Source organism: Myodes glareolus, chromosome 7 (genome assembly GCF_982192425.1).
Source record: "Myodes glareolus chromosome 7, mMyoGla1.1, whole genome shotgun sequence".
In the NCBI taxonomy this organism is placed as follows: Eukaryota; Metazoa; Chordata; class Mammalia; order Rodentia; family Cricetidae; genus Myodes; species Myodes glareolus.
Window position 1 is genome coordinate 15,330,042 of NC_142032.1, and position 20,307 is coordinate 15,350,348.

Sequence of the window (20,307 nt, forward strand, 5' to 3'; positions counted from 1 at the left end):
TCCCAAATCCAGAGAGAGAGAGAGAGAGAGAGAGAGAGAGCGCGCACAGGTGACTTTGGCTGTATCATCGCTCACCAATCCTCTAAGGCATCACAAATCCCATTCTGGGAGACCAGTGGGGCATCAACACAGGTGGGCAGATGGAATCCTCTCCCTTATTAGGGAGATGGGCCATAGTCTCCAGCCATCAGACAGGGTCCCTTACAGCTGCGAGATCCTCTGATGTACCCAGCCAAAGTCAGACCACAGATCCTGCTTTCCATCAGGAGGTAGTAGCTTGGTTTGCAGAACAATGCTTCACGTTCTTTCAAAACATTTATTTAATTCATAATGACAGCGTTTAAATAGAATCAGCAAATCTCACCAGACAAAAGTGACCCTATATACACACCGACTCCAAGTAAACTACAGTCCCCAGGGGGCTCAAGGAACAAGACAGGAACCTAAGCGGCCCTTTGCTGTGTGTTCTCTCTAGGCTCTTGGTCCCGGTTGGTTTCCTCGCAGAGGTGTCCGAGTACAGCTCCCTGTCCTGTCAGTACTCAGCAGTTTTTCTTTGATTTAACCTAATGGGTTCAGGAAGGGAGACCACCAGGAAATCATCCACTAAAATGTGTGGTAGGGCACATGTGTGAGGGGACTTGTAAAACAGGCAAAGCAATGAGAAAAGAGACTTCTCTCAGAATAAGGGTCCCAGAAATAGGTCTAGACATGATTTTAGACAGAATAAAGTCATCATCAGAGGGCTAACTTGATGTTCACATAACTTCGGTGAAATGGCTGTTTGGCTGTACAGTCTGAAGGCTCTTTGGTCCTGGCTGAATTGTGCTCCAGTGTCCCTTTCCTAACAGTACACACCAGTCCCTGGTTTTTGACCTAACGGGCTGAGGACAGGAACTATTTGTCCAGTTTTCTGTCCTGTTTTAGTTAGCTCTCAGCACCTGAAAAACTCAAGTCTAGCAACACTCCCATGGAGGCATCCCAGTCAGGGCACAATGGGGCAGAGTAGAGAGCAATCCCCAGGGGACAGACTGACCCTCTTCTGTTCCTCAGTAGGAGCTGCAGAGATGTTCTTCCAGAGGATCTGGGTTTGATTTCTAGCACCCATGTGATGGCTCACAGTGGTAATTCCAGTCCCAGAGGATCTGACACCCTCTTTGGACCTCTGTGGATGCTGCGTGCAGAGAGACACACATGAAGGCAAAACATCCATACACATAAAAATAAAAATAAAATGATAAGAAGCCTTTTCAAGAATCACACAGGTAAACATTTCCCTTGCTTGAGAAGGAGGAAGTGGGAGGAAGGAGGAGAGGGACTCAATACATCTGCAGTCCTGACTGGAAAAGAGCCACAGGTGTCCTAAGTACTCCAAACTGTGTCTCCCAGACACCAGCAGCTTATGCTGAGATGGCCTCAGCTTCTGGTCCCAAAGGACAGGGACCGAGGACAAAGCAGACGGAATACCTTAGTCCTTGTTCCCTCCCCTATTTTTTTTTTTTTGAGACATTATCTCTAACTCAGGCTAGCCTCAAACTCTCCATGTACCTAAGGTTGACTTTGAACTTCTAATCCTCCTGCCTCCACCTCCCCAGTACAAGGACTGCAAGCATGAACAACCATGCCTGAAACACATGGCGCTAAGGATTAAATCCAGGGCTTTGTGGAATCTAGGCAAACACTACCAACTGAGCTACATCCCCAACCACCTTGATTCCCCTTCTGAATTTTTTATCCTTGGGAGTCCAAAAAATGGATGTTTCTATGGAAACAGGAATCATCTCCCCACCCACCTACTCTCCCCCAGTCCAGCCTGGCTTTCAAAGAGGAATGTGGACACAGGTGTGCACGGCTGACGGCAAAAGGCTGGGCCATATGGGGATGGATTGGTCCCTGCAGGTGAAGAGCACTTAAAGACCCTTATTAAAGTAGGCGGAGAGGACTTGGTCTCCATATTTGGCCTTGATGGTGTCCTGCAGCTCTGGTTCTAGATAGGAAACTGGTAATTCACTGAAAAGGAAACCAAAACAGGGTTATGAGGATGCTATTATCCAAAACAATTAGCAATTCACCCTGAGAAGAAAGCCCGCCCTACATGTCACCTCTAGGAAGCCCATCCTAGTGAGCGTTAACTATCAACTTGGCACAGCCTAAAGTCACTGAAAAGAGGGTCTCAGCTGAGTGACTGTCTTTATCAAGCCGATCTGAGGGCACGTCTGTGAGGAACTGTCTTGATTGTTGACTGATATGGGAGCACCTGGGCCACTGTGGGTGGCGCCATTCCCGGGGCTCTATGAAAAAGCTAAGCATGAGCCTGTGTGAACAAGCCAGCAACCACCGTCACCCCCCCTCCCAGCCCCCATGGTTTCCGCTTCAAGCTCCTATTTGAGTTCTTGCCCTGGTTCCCTGCCTACCTTGACACAGATGTACAAGCCTCCCCTCAGGAACCTGTCTCCCTGAAAGAGATTTCACACTGTTCTGCAGGACAAGGTCAGGACTAGTTAGGGTGCACATCATCCTGGGCCCTGCTAACACCAGCGAATACCGAAACCCACGTGAATAAGAAATACCGAGACAAATCCTCCTTCCCCAGAGCCGTTCTTAGTCATGGTGTCTGTCACAGCAATAGAACGACCCTAGTGCAGAACCCTCCTGGTTGTCAGACTATGCCCCCCTTTGTGTGTGTATGCAAGTACATGCGTGTGTATGTGTGCGCTCATGTGTACAGAGACCAGAGATTAATTGTCCCCAGTTTTATTGTCTGGAGACAGGATCTCTTACTGAACCTGGAACTCGCCAATTTTCAGCTGGGCTGGCTGTCAACGAGTTTCAGGGATCTGCCTGTCTACGCCTCCCTAACACTGGGGTTACAAGCACATACCACTACACCCAGGTTTTGGGGTTTTGTTTGTTTTCACCCAGCTTTTTCAACATGGGTTCTGGGAATCTGACTCAGCTCTGAGGGCTGAGTCATCTCCCCAGACCTTTTCTTAAGGTTTTGAGACAGGGGTTGTTATAAAGAAAAAATTAAATTGCTTTTGCTTGCTAGGGTCTATATATCTCAGGCTGGCCTTGAATTCTAGATCCTCCTGCTTTAGCCCTGTGCCCTACCCGCAGTGTGGGATTACAAACTCAAACTATGCGCTCATCTAATTCCTGATTTTTCCAGCCAAAATTGTTACTGGCCTTTGTGAGTCAGAATAAATGTTACATTTCACCTTTAAATCAACCTGGACTAAAGCTCTCTGTCTTTGCCACAAGCTTGTAATCACAGTGCTCAGGACTCCGGAGGTGACTAGCAGGTGGCCAGAGAACCCATACAGAGGGCAGGACAGCTACTATCTCAGGTCATGCGACAGCTACACCTGTTTCCTGGAACCAGCCTCCAGCTGACCCCAGGCTGGTGTCCCTTTCCGTCACCTCTACTCCTACCCTCCCTTCCGGGAAACACAGAGGAACCTGAGAAATACAAGTCTGTGCACGGAGGGAATGTGAGCCAGGAGCAGAAGAACCGCCTTGTTCAACCTCAGAGACCAGAGCCAGCCTGAAGGGGCCTTCCTCCACTCACCAAGCAGGATAAGTCTCCTGTTGCCCGCCCCCCACCATCTCTCCAAGGTGGGAGCAACTCTTACTCCTGGCTTCTCCCCCACCCCCACGGAGACCTGACTGGTGTGCCATTCACCCAGCGTAAAAAGGCCAGAGTTGAGGTGGGCGGGCACCTGTCCTTAGAAACATCTATTGTCCCGTGTGTCCCTCTCTCCCAGCAGGTCCGTGGGGGAGCAGAGCAGAGCATTTGATAAAACAAAGCAGGCAACAAATGACTGATACCATTCCTGAGGGAAGAGCCCACATGCCACAGGCACCATGAAGAGGAGGCTGTAAGAAAGGAGAAGAGTGTTAGGGACATGACCCTGAGGCCTGCCACACCCTACCCTGAGCCCACACAGCTGACCTGCCTTAACACAGGGTCACGGAGCCCAGGGTCAGGAGCTGGCTGAGACTGATCTTGAACTGATCCTCCTGTTCCTACCTCTACTGGGGTGACATACCTGTGTGCCATCGCCCTGGTCAGGGTCTTGTACACTAGGCAAGCACTCTACCACTGAACTGTAGTCCAGAAAACTCACTGGACTTGGTGATAAAAACCAGTGTCCCTCCCTCACACTAACCTCTACTTCACACCATATTCCAACACAGGAAGAAAATAGCGCTGCACCTAAGAATGGTAAACTGGAGACTCCTAGGTCACAGTCACCTGTGCCACAGGGAAAGGGACTCTGACCAGGGGGGCACAATTAATGGCATCAGTCAATGGCCAAGTCCCTAGGGCACTGGCGTCAAGTGCCACTTTTCCTGTACGACAGCCCAACCAACCTCCGCCTCCTCATTCTTGTGTCTCCTCGAAAACTGCTCTAGACCTGAGGGAGAGGGAAGCCTGGGAAGAACTCAAGCTTGGCCGTCTGGGTGCTAGACATGACATGAGCCACTATGAAGCCAGGTCAGGAGACAGGTCCCAGGTGCTCCAGGCAGCAAAGACCCCAGACCACCAACACCACATACTCACAAGCAGCCACACAGCAGGACCTGCAGCGGAGCGTGCAGCACTCTGACTCTCTGCACAAGACAAGAGAAAAACAGAGAGAGACCCCCATGGGACTCAGACACCTGCAGCAGGCCCGGCACCTACACCCCCACCAGCTAGCATGAAGTCTAGGACTTGCTGCCCTTATGGCGAGAAGGGCTTCTCCTGGCTCTCTGCAGACAGGGTCAGGAGGCCTGTTCTCATATGTGAAACAGGGGTTGGCAGAGACTGGGACTAGCTCTACTAGATTAAGATGGGAGGCGGCTGTTGGGAAGGAGGGGAGGGCCAGTTGCTGGGGCTCTAGGCAGGGAGAACCCGCCTACCTTCATCAGCCGCAGGGGCTCCAGCCGTTCCATGATGATAGGTAGTAAGACTGGAAGAGACAGAGCAGCTGAGAGGAGGAACGGTAGGCTCTCCCCAAGCCCCACTGCTGCGTCAGACCACAGACCTCAGCGCCATTGGGAGAAAACAGAGCCTGCGTAGGCACTGCTACCCTGACTCTCCCCCAAGTCCCAGAGAAAGATGCTGCCCGAAAATGTGTTCACAGTTAACAGAAGGCAGACACGCTTCGGTCCTGGTCCGAAGCATTCTTCTCAAATCGAAAAATGTTTTGCAGGCTTATGCAAACAAATTGTGTATCCTACTCTGCAATACGCCCCCTGCTGGAAACCAGGGGGCCCTGGGGGGCTCTGCATCTACCACTGTCTCCCAGGGACCCCCCACTGTTGCTTAGTGAATATCAGCTAAATGAAGTTAACCTGCTCCCCCAATTGGAGGAACCGATATTCTAAGAACACCTGTGTTTCCCTGGGCTTTCAGCTTTCAAAGGAAACAGCCTGAGAAGACATCCCACCTCCCACTTGAAAGCTGAGGGAACCGAGGCCTCTGCCAGATATTCAAGGGTGCCCCCAAGATAGGAGGTGTTTTCCATCTTACTCATGCCAGGAGCGGCCATAGTAATCCGAGAAATAACCACTTGGGTGATGCCCACAGCCGCAGCTCTCTGAGGACAGAGAAGAGATGTCAGGAAGCGCTCAGTCGGTGGGCGTGGGCTATGAGGGAAGTCAGGTTCGTGCCAAAGTCTGAGCAGGTATAGGAGATGGGATGGCCCCAACCCTCCCACCTAAAATGATGCTGGAAACCTGTTCTGAACAAAGAAATGAGGGGGTATTTAAGAGAAAATGAGGATGGGAAAAGTCTTCTCAAACCCATAATGGCAGCCAGGTCACATGTGCGATCATCTAGGAGGGACAGGGTTTGAGGGGGAAGTCTCTCCTTTGCTCACCTGAGAATGGCCAAGCTCATTTTGGTCCCTGTCCTTCACACAGATGCCCTGGATGAGTTCCCTAGACAAACAGAAGTTTCTGGGCTTTAGGAAACAGGTGCTGGGACTCTGCCTGGCATGTGACACATCCGGTCACCAGTGCCAAGGGACCAATGCTCTAGGAAGCCCCTCCCTTCTGCAGTCCCGTGAATGGTGCCTGACAAGCGACTCTCAGGAGCAGCCAAGAAAGCCAGCCCCAGGTCCACTGCCTCGACGGACTCCAGAAGCTACAGGTCACATGTGTGACCTTGAGGACCGTCTTTTACCCTTCAGAGCCTCTGTGTTCCTCATGTGGAGAATGAGGACCACCCTGGCACCACTTCACGGAACCTAATGAGAATCGTAGGAACTCCTGACCAGGTTCTGAGTCCAGTACCTGACTTAGCATCCACTGCCCAAATAGTACCTATTCTGTTCTCAGACAAGCTCGACTCCCTGGTGGAGACCAGGATGGGTAGTCACATTCACGCATCTGCCATGCCCAGCTAGGCGGAGACAGGCAAGAGAGTGGAGGGATGTGTAAGATTCCACAAGCTCCTTCTCCGAGGGCTGCTGTGGTAACCCTCCATCTGCCAACAAAACGTGGTCGCACACGCAGACATGATGGCGATGGCGTCAGAGAGAGACAGTCCTCATGCCACCTGTGTTCTAGAAAAATACAGAAAGAAAAAGCAAAGGAACAGAAACTGGGCCGGGGAAGCAGCTCCACAGCCACCGTGGCTAGTGTGCTCGAGCCTCTGGGCTCAACACCCCGCACGGCAAAGAGGAAAAAAAGAAGAAGCCATCCCTGTAGCACACGACTGCAACCCCAGCAGAGGCAGAGGCAGGAGAGCAAGGCAAGCTCAAGGTCAGCCTGGCCTACAGTGAGTTCCAGGCCAACCAGGAGTACATAGCGAGACCCTGTCTCAAAAAACAAAAATAGCACTGGGGAGATGGCCCAGAGGTTAAGAAGACTTATTGTTTACACAGAGGACCCAAGTTTGGTTCCCAGCACCCACACCAGGCAGCTCATAACTGCCTATGACCCAGGGGCGTCTGATACATTGAGTCCAGTCTGTGTGGGCACCTGCACTCACCACATATACATACACATAATTAAAATCTTTAGCCAGGCATGGTAGCAAATGCCTTTAATCCCAGAACTGGGGAGGCTGAGGCAGATGGATCTCTGTAAATTCAAGGCTAGCTTGAGCTAAATAGTGAGCTCCCAAGTCAACCAAGGATACAAAGTAAGCCCCTCTCACAAAAAAAAAAAACAAAAAAACAAAAAAACCACCTCTGAAAGAAAACTATAAGATAGAACCAGTTTTTGAAGAGAGCATAGCTGGGCTCCTGGGCATGTCTACCTCCTCCCCTGGCTTCTCTGAGCACCTGGATACTGTTCTATTGCCACTTTTCCTCCATTAAGCGAGTCTAAGGGCTTGGGAAGTAGGCAGAGTTCACAGCTTTGACAGGATCTAAGCTAGGGATGTAGCTTTAGGGACAGAGCGCTTGCCTGGCATGGATGAGGCATTAGGTTCAATCCCCAGCACTACCAATAAAAACCATCTGGTCCACATGTCCACGCTCAATCCACCTCACGTCACATGCGGCGACACACCATATTTAAATCACTCACCATTCTTTGGGCCGTTACAGATGGCCACCCTTGAGAACCTTCAGAGGCTGGGTCCTTTGGTCTTCTCCATCCTACCTCAGTCCCAGGAAGCTAGTGGCTCACTGCCTTGCTTCCTCCCCTTCCCTGTTAACCCCGTGACTGAGAAGGAGAACAAGGCTCCCTGTACTCACTGCTGTCGCATCATTGGGATATTGACACAGTTAGCTGCAGCCACAGCGGCAAAGGGCACCCATCGGGCCACCAAGGGTGGAGCTCTCTGTTGGAGGCAGGGAATAACGGAAGTTACTCAAGTTCATGCAAAGGTGGGGTAGAAAAGGCTTTGGATTACACAGGAAGAGAGGCAAGTAAACACTACTGCTGACTTGTCCAGACATCCACTCTGGGATCCTCAAACTCCTGTAGCGAGCCAAGAAAGCTGTTTTCGCTAGACCTTTGCTGCCCCCTGGTGGCCACTGTGCCGCAAGCCCCAGCCATACATACCTTGGTCCACATATTCATGCCCACTGCAGTGGCCACCGCAGTGGTAGTAGCTGTGAAGTAGGAGAGAGCCATCTGCCTAGTGGAAAAGAAATGTCAGATGGATGAATGCATAGGTGCTGGGAGTAGTGTCCAAGGAGGCTGAGGCAAGGCCGGGGCTTCCGTGAGAAACTCTAGCAATGGAGCTTCAGGGCCTGTGGTCTGTCTCTAGAGTCATCTCAGACTCCACTTCCATCACTCTATGCCGGGCACCCTTGGTCCTCTTTCAGTACCTTAAATGCCTCACACTCCTTCCTGCCTCAGGACCGATGCACACTGCTGCTGTCTGTCTACAGAACACTCCGGGGTTCCTACATGCTGCACCCATATATTGCCTAGTTTTGTCCACTTGATACAAGCTGAAGTCATCTGAGAGAAGGGAACCTCAATTAAGAAAATGCCTCCAGCTGGGGAGTAGTGACTCACGCCTTTAATCCCAGAACTTGGGAGGCAGAAGCAGGAGGACTTCTGAGTTCAAGGCCAGCCTGGTCTACACAAAATAATCCTGTCTCAAAAAAATAAAAAGAGGAAGGAAGGAAGGAAAAAAAGAAGAAAGAAAGATGTCTCCAAAAGACCAGGCTGTAGGCAAGTCCAGTAGGACATTTTTTTTTTCTTTCCGAGACAAGGTTTCTCTATGTAGCCCTGGCTGTCCTGGAACTCACTATGGAGACCAGGCTGGTCTTGATCTCAGAGACTTGCCTGCCTTGGCTTCTGAGTGGGATTACAGGTGCACATCACCACCGCCCATGTTAGGACACTTTCTTAATTAGTAACTGATCGGGGAGGGCCTAACACATTGTGGGTGCAGCCATTCTGGGTTCTGCAAGAAAACTGAGATAGCCAGACGGAGGAAGCAGCACCCTCATGGCCTCTATATCAGCTCCTGCCCTCAGGCTCCTGCCTCACTGCTGCTAATGATAAATTGCTACGTCAAACTGTGAGTGAAATAAACTCTTTCCTCCCCAAGTTTAATTTCATGATGGAGTTTCATCAAAAGCAACAGACCAAGACTAACTAACTAACTAACTAACTAACTAACAACTAACTAAGTCAACTCTTACCTTTTAGAACCCAAGTGGATGCCATCTCTACAGAAGGGATTTCCCAAGGGGCCTCTCTAAAGAGAGCTGTCCAGCCACGCTTTTCATCTCCCTAACTACGGAATCGCAATCGGAGTTCACTGGGTTTGTTTTGCTAGGAGACTTTTCTGCGTGTTTGGTTTGGTAAGCTCTGAGACAGGATCTCGGTATGTGGCCCTGTAACTGCTACACAAAACGAGCTGGCCTTGAGCTCACAGAGATCTCAAACAGGACTGCTATCTTACTCACCAGGCACCTTAAGCTTCTAGAATCTTGCCTGGCACATAAAACACACTCAGGAAAATTCTGGACAAGATGGCTCAGTGGTTAAGAGCCATCTTAACCTTGCTGCTCTTCCAGAGGACTGGAGTTCAATCCTCAGCTCCCACATGGGATGACTCGTAACTACCCAGAATTCCAGCTCCAGGGATCTAACTCCCTCCTCTGGCTTCTGCAGACATCTTCACACATGTGAAGAATAGAACCACAACACACACACACACACACACACACACACACACACAAATAAAGATAAATCTTGGGATAGGAGAGAGGTCTCAGTGGTTTGGAGCACGTTTTTTCTTTAGTTTTTGAGACAGGGCCTCATTCTGAAGCTCAGGCTACCCAGAAATTCAGAGATCCCCCTGCCCCTGCCTCCTGAGTGCCGAGATTAAAGAAGTGAGCTACTACACTCAGCTTGATTTTTGCTTTTTATCTTAAAATTATGTGTGTGTACATGCGTGCATGCCCATAGAGGCCAGAGGTCAGATGTCCCTGGAGCTGGAGCACCTGATATAGGTGCTAAAAATCGGACCTGGGGGCTGTGGAAGAGCACCAACTCCCATGGTCTTGTGGTCGAAGCCCTGGTCGGGCTCTGAAGAGCAGTCCATGCTCTAACTACTGAGCCATCTGTAAAGCCCAGGCACTTGCTGCTCTTGCAGTGGACTCGGTTTGATTCTGAGTGTGCACATGGTAGCTCACAACCATCCATAACTCCAGTTCCAGGAGATCCCATGCCCTCTTCTGACATCTGCAGGCACCAGTGTGCATGTGATGTGCATACATACACGCAGGTAAAACACTCATACAATAAAATAAAATTAAAAAAATCTAAAAAGTAAATCTTTAAAAGAGAAACTGGGCAGTGGTGGTGCACTTCTTTAATCCCAGCACTCAGGAGGCAGAGGCAGGTGGATCTCTGTGAGTTCAAGGCCTGCTTGGTCTACAGAGCAAATTCCAGGACAGCCAGAGTTACACAGAGAAACCCTGTCTCAAAACAAAACAAAAGAATAACATATTAGTCAAATGAATGATCATTTTAAAATAGTCTGGGAAGAAGATATTCTCAGTTGGTCTGAGTATTTCAAACACTGGGAAATGGTACCCCAGCCACCTGCCAGAGTGGGCCCAGCCAGGGAGCGAGGACAGTCTAAGATTAGAGGGCTGCTCCTGCAGAGGGAGCGGACAGCCTTCATTTCACGTCTCCTACCTGACTGACGTGGGGGAAGCCGCATTCCTGTTGGTGTAGTTGACTAAGGCATTGAAGGACTGGTTCACCCACTGCCAGAAGATTACCGCAGGCATTGTCCTGAGAACAAGGAAGACCAGGAGGGATGAGGGGGGGGGGGCTGTGCTGCACCACAGCATCTGCAGTTCCCTAAACTACTCCATCCTTTCTTATAGCCTGGGGTTGTGGATGGGATGAGCCCTTTGCCTGGGCTATCCCCTCTTCCCTTCACACGGGGCAAAATCCTGCTCTGTTGACATGCTTGACATGCTTTGCTTTTTTAAAAAAAAAAATTATTTATTATGTATACAATATTCTGTCTGTGTGTATGTCTGCAGGCCAGAAGAAGGCACCAGACCTCATTACAGATGGTTGTGAGCCACCATGTGGTTGCTGGGGATTGAACTCAGGACCTTTGGAAGAGCAGGCAATGCTCTTAACCACTGAGCCATCTCTCCAGCCCCTTGAGATGCTTTTCTTCTTGGAATTTTTTCTGACCCTTCTTCTGCCCCCCCTGAGACAATCATTCCATGTGTCCTGTTTCCATGACTCTTCCCCCAACCTACCACTTCCCAATCTCCACTGTGTTCTTTGTCTCCAGGAGGGGAGAGCCTAAAGTCCTTCATCCCTGGCACTGGCCCAAGGCATAGCTCAACAACTAACTAAATGAATACACAGGGTTAGAGGACTTAGCAGGTGGAGATGGGGAGAGTCATACCCCGAAAGCTTCCTCCCTTCCCAATCAAGCAGAGCAAGAACGGGGCCTTTTCTTTTTCCATTCGGATGTCACATTCAAAACATAAAGCCACTGTGGAATTCTTACTTAAGAACCTAGGAGGAGGGGCTGGAGAGACGGCTCAGCAGTTAGCACTGACTGCTCTTCCAGAGGACCCAGATCCAACTCCCAGAAACACATGGCAGCTCACATTTGTTCGTAACTCCAGTTCTAGGGGACCTGACACCCTCACACAGACACACAGGCAGGCAAAACACAAATGCACATAAAACAAAAATAAAACTTATAAAAAAAAAAAAGAAGAAGAAATTAAAAGGAGCCAGGCAGGATGGCGCACACCTTTAATCCCAGCACCTGGGAGGCAGAGGCAGGTGGATCTCTCTGAGTTTGAGGTTTGGTCTTTTGGTCTACATGGCCAGTTCCAGGCCACCCAGAGTTACACTGGGATGCTGTCTCAAAAACAAAACAAAACAATAACAACAAACAACAAATAACTTAGGAGGTTGATGAGATGGCAAGGTGGGTAAAGACCTAAGTTCCTTCCCCAAGTCCCACGTGGTGGAAAGAGAAGCAAAGAGAAGCCACTTCTGATAAGTAGTCCTTTGACTTTCTCTCTCTCTCTCTCTCTCTCTCTCTCTCTCACACACACACACACACACACACACACACAATGAGAGGTACTCCCACTCCACGCACACACAATAAAATAAATGTAATGTTTTTTTAAGTATTTTTAAAAAACTTAATCCTTACCCTGGTGGTGATGGCACACGCCTTTAAACCCAGCACTTCAGGAAGCAGAGGCAGGTGAATCTCTATGAGTTTGAGGCCAGCCTGGTCTACAGAGTGAGTTTTAGGACAGCTAAGGCTACAATGAGAAGCCCTATCTTCAAGAAAAAAAAAAAAAGGAAAAAAATAAAAGACTTAATCTTTTAGTCCAAGCACTCTGGAGGGCAGTTTGAGTCTCTGTGAGTTCTAGGCCAGCTAGGACTGCAGAGTGAGACTCTGTCTCAAAATAACAATAATGATGATACTAATAATATAAAAAGTTTAGACTGGATGATCCACTGAGGAGGAGGTCTGTTCCAGCAACAGCCCCCACAGGCTGACTGTGGTCACGAATGGTCACTCAGCCTCTAGCGAGCCAACCAGCAAAGGGAAACGAAAACAGCACCTGTGTGTGTAGGGCTCTTGAGAATGAAAAGTCCTCTCAGGCAAAGAATTTAGCACAGTGCCCAGCATCTGGTAAGGGACCAATCAAGAGGACCGTTATTCCACAGGCTTCCCGACCTAGCTTGACCCCCTCCCTCCGCCATCTCAGCTCACCTGTAGAACTGCAGCATGAAGCCTGTGATGATCATGCCCCCGGGGACCTGGAAGGACATCCGCCCAATGACGTTCATCTTCTCCCCAGTGTCAGGATGGAAAGCAGAGTCATACAGCTTCTTAGCATACAGCAGCTGCTCCACCTGAGTGCCAGGGGGCACCAGTCCCATCCTGTCACCCAATAACAACAGCAGTGACCACCCGACCTGATGATCCCTGTCTCCCTGCCCCTCTGCCCACTCCTTCACCTTCAGTTTCTCCCTCCCTCAGAAAGTCCAGCAATGCTGTGCTGGTACCTCCAGCCCCTCCCCTGCCAACCCCCTCACCTGCTCTTCTCAACCATGGCCTTGGCCCAGTCCAGTTCCTGCTCTGATGCAAAGACGGTGCGAGGATCCGTGATGTTAAAGAAGTGTTTCACACGGCCCAGGAACATGCGCTGATCCCAACGGGGCGCATCAATGTTAAAGCCAGACAGGTCAGCCTCCATATTGCCCACATTCAACCTAAAACTTAAGAACAAAGTGAATGAGATCTGACCCCTACCTAAATCAGTTTGCCCCAGAGGCCCTGTCAGCCATAGACTGCCTACTTTTGCCAGACCTTAGGCATCCCCTGTGATCTAGGGGCCCCTATGAATGGCAATCAAACTAGGCAATAGCCAACAAGAGTTTCCTGGGACCGTGTTAGTGGCCAGGCCTGTGCTTGATCATACTATGGGAGGCAGTCTGCCTCAGAGGAGCTCAGTCTGACTAGGCAATGAGAGAACACCACAAACTAGCATAATATCCCCGGTACTCCTAGAAGGGAGATAGGAAACATGGCCATTCTGAAATAGAATAGAAGCCCTCCGCTCTTCACTAGGCCTGCCTTCAGAGAAACTCTTTTACCACAGCCTAACCACCACGGCAGCAAAAACATGGTGGTAGGAGTAGGGGTGAGGTAGCTGGGCACACTGTGTCTGCAGTTAGGAAGCAGAGAGATAAATGCTGGTGCCCAGTCTCCTCTAGCCTTTCCACCTCACCTACAGGGGCTGAGGAGTGCTGCCCCAGAAACATCTGTGGAATATGCAGGGCGCAGGCTCACTAGGAGACACACCAGACCTCTGTCTGATCTCAGCCCTCTCTAACGCTTTCCCCTAAGCATTCATGGCTTACAAGGACAATTCTAATTCTGCTACGGGTTCAAGACACAGTCTGGCTCCTTCTGTCCACCGCTGTGGTGGCCTCTGCGCACCTTGCCAGCCAAACTGGGGAAAACAAGTCCATAGGTAGTTGTAACAGCAGGGGCTCTCTCCTTTCTAATGGATTTGTATTTTCGCCAAGTTGAGCCTTGGATGGGTAAGCCTTTCTTATTATCCCAGTGACAAAGAACAGGGGTTTCTCTTTAATGACACTGTCAATTCTAGAAGCTTTCTACCCTGTCTCCCTGTTTCTCATATCTCTCAAGGTAGCTCTAAGATCTGTGAGCGAGAACCATGATCAGCCCAGATGCTATATTGTCTTGATTTCTCCAAATAGTCAATGACCTATCAATTTGGCCTCACTCAAACTTTCAAAATATGACCAGAATGCATATTAATTGCCAGAATGGAACATGAATGATTTCTAGCCCTGTTCCCAGTGGGGTCTTCGTCAACCATCATTTTACTTTTATAGGATTCCCATAGAAAAAACATCACCCCCATGACAGCAGGAAGCAATTCTAGAAAGCAATGTCCCCTCTCTCAACAAAGTTTGTCCTCATGGTTAGAGACACCATTTAGGGGTTGATTATTACTAGCACAGGGTTGGGGGTTGGGGGTGGAAATTACGTAGGCCTAGAGATCTCAAAAAAAAGGGAAGACTGAATGGGATAATAGGTAATTTAGTTGAACTTATTTATACTAATAATAATACTGAATAATAGAGTGAATACTTGTGAGCTATTATTTATGGACAATTTACACTGGTATAGTTTCTGGTATATTGATACAAGTTCAAATTATATTTGCTATTTCTGTTTAAAATATTTGTCTACCTATGCAAGGTTATTTTGTCATATTGTATGCATGCATGTTTCTACCTCTGTTTAAGACATTCTGTATATTGATACAATTTTAGGATATACTTATCATATTACATTATATATTTCTACCTCTGATTAAGATATTTATACATTGTTTGCATTTTGATGTCATTGTCCTCCTTTACTGCAGTTGTTTAAGGATTGTTTAATATTCTGATATGAAGTCTTAATCTTTAAATTATATATGTATTAAGTATTATAGGTCAATAGTCATTCATGTTTGTTATACTTTTAGTATGCTAATTAGTATACAAATTAGTCAGACTAATTAGGTTCTTTAGATACATAGAGATTGTATTCTGCATAGATAGGTAACCTTCAACCACTTTAAAGATCTGTAGAACATACCATTTAAGGGCTGGAGAGATGGCTCAGGGGTTAAGAGCACTGACTGCTCTTCCAGAGGTCCTGAGTTCAATTCCCAGCAACCACATGGTGGCTCACAACCATCTGTAATGAGATCTGGTTCCCTCTTCTGGCCTGCAAGTATACATGCAAGCAGAACACTGTATATGTAATAAATAAATCTTTTTTTAAAAAAAAAAAGAAAGAAAGAAAGAAAGAAAGAACATAGCATTTAAATATCTTCAGATTCTGTTGACATGAGACATGACTACTCCTGGCAACACCAAATCCTGAGAGAGTGTTTAGCACCAAAGACACTCCACTTGGAGTTTGTCTTCTTGGCCCAACTGGCCATTGGGCAAGAAATGGGCCATGCCTCGACCACTGACAAAGTGCACGATGTCTAGACTGGACAAACAGGATACAAGAAAAAAGATTATCGAATTTTGCCAAGTCAGGGTAAGACGGTTTTAAAAAATTTCCTGCCTCTGAAAATGGTCTGTCAGTTACTCTAGGCCTTAGCCAAAGTTGGTTGCTTCGACACTGCAAATGTTGAAGATCTTAGGTGATTGCTCAGGCAGCCAGTTGTCTCTGTCATCCACTGCACATTTTGGAAGCTGCTTGGCTGCACTTCCTATCTACTCAAGTAATATTATCTCCCTTCTCAGGCCTTGGATGGGCTTTAAGACTAGATAGTCAGTAGTTACCGTCCTCTGATGATCTAGCCAAGCTATTTCCAATACAAGACTTAGACTCCTTAGGACAGAATGTTTATTAAAACATTTAGCTTACATTCCTTTCTTAATATTGTTTATGCTGGTTGTAATTCTAATCTTATATTTTATATCTGTTCCTAGTGTATATAGTTTTGTATTGGGTTTGGAACTCTCTTATTGAAAAAAAAACAGGGGGAGATGCTGTGGGAGCTCCTTCTGCTGCTTCAGCCAAAAACCTTTAAGACACCAGCCCACTTGGGCGTGGTCTCTCATACTAGAAATGCAGCTGTAAAGCCTGCCCTCTCTCTCTTGCTTCCGGCTCTCGCTTCCGGCTGCTAGACTCTGTTCCTGTTCTCCATTCGTGCAGAGGACTGTGATCTAGTACAGTGATCTGTGAGTCTCCCCTAAATAAATAACCCTTTATTATATGTAATTCTGAACTAGTGTGGGATTATTTTGTAACTTCTGCCATCAGTCAGTAGCACTGACATCATTAAAGCTAACACTTTACAGCAAAACTACTCAGAATAGAGAGAGAAGTGAGGATAAGCCCCAGACAACTGCTGTATTTAAGAGACAAACGAAGAAAAGTGATCTCAAGCAATGGGAAAGAATGCAGGAGAGAGAGGAAGGTGGAAGCAGCATGTGGGGAAAGGATTGTTGTGATGGGAAGCCATGTTGGGAGCTAGTCATCTGTAAACAGTAAGTAACTGACACGCAGTGCCCATAGCGCCTGTGCCTGACCCTGAATGCAACACCTCAAGTGGTGATCTCAGGAGAAAGCAAAAGCCAGACTGCAAGTGTACACTGCAGAACTCTGATTTCTGCCTCTCACTCTGCTTGACTCCTGCAGCATGGTTCCAATGCCAAAGGTATTTTCCTCCATCTAACAACACTCATGGTAGAGGAAAGGAGTTCACTTCCTAGATACATCAGGAACCATCTCCTAGGTACGTCAGGATCCTCATCCCGGAAGCAGAAGAAAGCTCAAGCTGGGCCATGGTGGCACATTTAATCCCAGCACTCGGGAGGCAGAGGCAGGCGGATTTCTGTGAGTTCGAGGCCAGCCTGGTCTACAAAGCGAGTTTCAGGACAGGTAGGACTATTACACGGAGAAACCCTGTCTCGAAAACCAATGAATGAATGAATGAATAAAAGAAAGCTCAAACTCTAGTCCCTGCCCTTTTCTTCCTGTCTTCTCTATCCAAATTGATGGCATCTCTATGGCTAATTCTGGTCAGGTTGTTGTTGGCTCTGTCTCGTGATTCAAGGTAAACTTTAGTGATAATCTGGAGTGTCAGAGAGCAATCAAAATATCCCAGAACCATATAAGCTTTTGGGAGCCATTATCATCAAAACACCACAAATGACTGGGTGGTAACGCAGAGGGCCTGGAGTTCAGTTCCCAGCCTCCACATGGTTTACACAACCATCTGTGACTCCAGTTCCAGTGGATCCAGCACCTTCTGACCTCGGTGAGCATCACACACTCATACAGTGCGCACAAACACAGGTAAGCACCTATAAAAGTAGAAGGAGCCCGGGAGCTGCGGCACACAAAAAGTCTACTTCCGCTGGCGGTACACGCCTTTAATCCCAGAGCTCCGGAAACAGAGACGGGCTATCTCTGTGAGTCTGAGGCCAACTTGGTCTACAAAGCAAGTTTCAGATCAGCCAGGGCTGTTACACGAAGAAACCCTGTTAGGGGTGGGGGAGACACAAAAACAAACAAACAAAAATCATAATTTCAGACAGGCCTGAGCTACACATTGAAACTGTCTCAAACCAAGGTTGGGGAGGGCTGTGAGGTGAGTAGACAGGCAAAGGCACTTGGCCCCGAGTCTAACAACTTGTGTTCATTCTCCAGAACCACACAGTAGAAGAAGGAAAGCAAACTCTGCGAGTTGTCTTCTAACCCCCACACACAAACATGGCGCCAAGTCCGATAGGAACTCAGGGCAAATGGCTAACTGTAGCGTGTTAGCATCCCAAAGTGTCTGCTGGCCTCCAGGCTCACTCAGAATCAGTGGCTCTTCCCAGTTCTTCTCACCCCAGTCCTACCCCAAACCTCTCCTGCTCCTGGGTTCCCTTCCTCAGCTTTTCATTCCTATATAATGCTCCCATTTCAGCCAGCCCCTCTCTTGAGCCCGCTCCCTTGATCCTCTCTCTCTTGGTTCTCTCTCTCTCTCTCTCTCTCTCTCTCTCTCTCTCTCTCTCTCGGTTCTCTCTCTCTCTCTCTCCTCCATTCTGCTAGCCAAAGACTACTTTGTCCCCTGTCTCTGGACTCTTCCAGATGCCCCTGGCTATACTTTGCCACATGTGTACAATAAAAACCTTCTCAACCATACCTTGGAGTGGTCATGTCCTCACGGTATACACATAGTATCTGATCACCACATACACACAAACAAACAAACTTTACATTGTTTTTTAAATGAGAGCGCAATTGTGACAGAAACAGAGGAACAAGAGAGGAGAAAACAACAAAAGCAGCGTAGTACTGATTCTTCCTAGAGAACACTGATCTCTAGCAAACGGTACCAACACTCAGATCAGGGACCACAGGCATAGCTCTGAGCTACGGTACTTGGGAGATCGAGGCAGCTCATAACTCCAGGAGACCAGACCAAAGACTGCTAAAACAGTGAAATACTGTCAAGGTTGCCTAGAGCAAGCTGGAGAATGATGGTAATCATTAAACCAGTAGGCCCAGGACCATGCCATGTGGTGGCTGATTCCAGTTCTAGGATACCAAACATGCAACATACGTGAAGACAAAATATTCATGCACATAAATAAATAGTTGGGGTTTTGGGGACTTGTTTGTTTGTTTGTTTGTTTTTAAAAAGGTTTTATAAAAAGTACTTTACTTGAGCCGGGCATAGTGATGCATGCCTTCAATCCCAGCACTCAGGAAGCAGAGGCAGGCGGATCTCTGTGAGTTCGAGACCAGCCTGGTCTACAGAGCAAGTTCAGGACAGCCAAAGATACACAGAGAAACCCTGTCTCAGGAAGACCAAAAAAAAAAAAAAAGTACTTTACTTCAATATAAAAATATCTGAAAACTAGCGGGGCATAGTAGTTCACGCTTCAAATCCAGTACCCAGGAGTACCCAGGAAGCAGGCAGATTTGTGAATTTAAGGCCAGCATGGTCTACAGTGAGTTCCAGTCCAGCCAGAGCTACATGGTGAGACTCTGTCTCAAAACAACAACAAAAGAGGAGAAACAAACAAACAAACAAAAATCCTGAAAACCCATTTAAGAGAAATCTGCCTTTGCTTCTGTAATCTTAACCAGGTTGGTAGGAAGAGGGGTGAAGTCTGAAACCCAGATTAAACTACTAATACTGTGTAGCACTGCCTCTGTGACAGGCAATGATCTGTGCACTTGACAAGGATAGAGAACAGGTAAACATGCATGAGCAATCTCTACCTAGACGATCAGCTGTCAGAAAATTCTCCATTTCCTAGTATAAACTAGTCTGAGGCGAAGGAGGCAGTGTACCTCGGTGGTAGAGGGCTTGTCTACCCTGCACAAGCCCCTGCATTCAGGGTTCTGTCCCGGAGGGCAGACAGCACGCCTACCTAGGCCACAGTGTTAACAAACAACATTGTAAAATAAACAGTTTACAAGTTAGTACGTGTCCCAACTCTATCGCCTACAGTAACTGACTTCTAGAGTTGTGCAGAAATAAATTCTGTGTAAAAAGCATTCCACCAGGAGGAATAGGATTTCTCCGACGGCATATTGGACCAGAGTCGAGAACCTGGCCTGGCAAGATTGGACCAGTGTCGAGAACCTGTCCTGGCACAGAGGCAAGGGTAACTCTCTAGTGATCCTGTGCACGAAGGAGTAGGAAGGAGAGCTTGCAGTCCAAAGTGGCTTAGCAAAATCCAGCGGACCAGACAGTCTAACACTCCCGCTGTCAGCTAACCTCGACGCTATGGACCGGTCCCCAATCTCCCTATCGCCCTCTCTCAGGCGATCTCCCCGAACCCAGCAGACATCACCTGTCCTGGATTCTAACGAGCCTGTGGAGATAAGGGAGCAGCCCATAACTCGGGTGCCCCAAAGCCTGGCAGTCGAAGACAACGAGGGACAGAGGGAGAAGTCCACTGGAGCCCTGGTCCGTCCCACCCGCCACGCGGCTTCAGCAGAAGGAAGTCCAGCACGCAGTGCCTTGCAGCCCCAACAGAGCAGAGACAGGAGACGCGAGGACTGGAAGCAGCTGTGCAACCGGTCTGCACTGGAGCCCCTTACCTGGTCCCAAAGGGATGCACCCGGCGACTGCCACCAGGCGCCGCTGACTTGGAAGCCTGACCTGGAGGACCGCGGCAAGGCCGGGGAACACCCCCCTCGCACTACGCCCCCTTTTCTGACCAATCACGGTCCACAGGCTCCCGCCAGCCACGTGGGCGACTCTGCCCCTCCCGCTGGGTCGCTCGCCAACCTGCCCCAGCCTTCCGCCACTCCCAAGCCCGCCTGCGCAGTAGGCG

General features: G+C 48.6%; 1 protein-coding gene across 6 annotated transcripts; it reads right to left on the reverse strand.

The window, feature by feature from the left end:
- Positions 1-302: 302 nt before the first annotated feature.
- On the reverse strand, positions 303-20,192 carry Sfxn2 (sideroflexin 2). 6 transcript variants are annotated; one of them, XM_085694046.2, is made up of 13 exons: positions 20,072-20,166; positions 15,098-15,229; positions 13,012-13,194; positions 12,686-12,856; positions 10,606-10,704; positions 8,002-8,077; positions 7,692-7,777; positions 5,865-5,925; positions 5,516-5,582; positions 4,903-4,952; positions 4,562-4,611; positions 3,717-3,873; positions 303-2,007 (listed from the first exon to the last, which is right to left on the reverse strand). In XM_085694046.2, the coding sequence occupies exons 3-12, from the start codon at positions 13,170-13,172 to the stop codon at positions 3,723-3,725; spliced, it is 972 nt and encodes a 323-aa protein (XP_085550172.2). In that variant the 5' UTR covers positions 13,173-13,194; positions 15,098-15,229; positions 20,072-20,166; the 3' UTR covers positions 303-2,007; positions 3,717-3,722. The 6 variants fall into 6 exon arrangements, with proteins under 6 accessions (XP_085550172.2, XP_048294991.2, XP_085550171.2 ...); XM_048439034.3 differs by lacking the exon at positions 15,098-15,229 and having other exon boundaries at positions 3,826-3,873; positions 20,072-20,192; XM_085694045.2 differs by lacking the exon at positions 15,098-15,229 and having other exon boundaries at positions 20,072-20,192.
- Positions 20,193-20,307: the final 115 nt, after the last annotated feature.

Coding starts and splice junctions, on each gene's coding strand:
- Sfxn2 (XM_085694045.2), bottom strand. CDS start 13,172: ATGGAGGCTGACCTGTCTGGCTTTAACATTGATGCGCCCCGTTGGGAT. Junction 10,705..12,685: donor TTCATGCTGCAGTTCTACAG/GTGAGCTGAGAT, acceptor CCTTGTTCTCAG/GACAATGCCTGCGGTAATCT. Junction 4,953..5,515: donor TATGGCCGCTCCTGGCATGA/GTAAGATGGAAA, acceptor TGTCTCTTCCAG/TCTTACTACCTATCATCATG.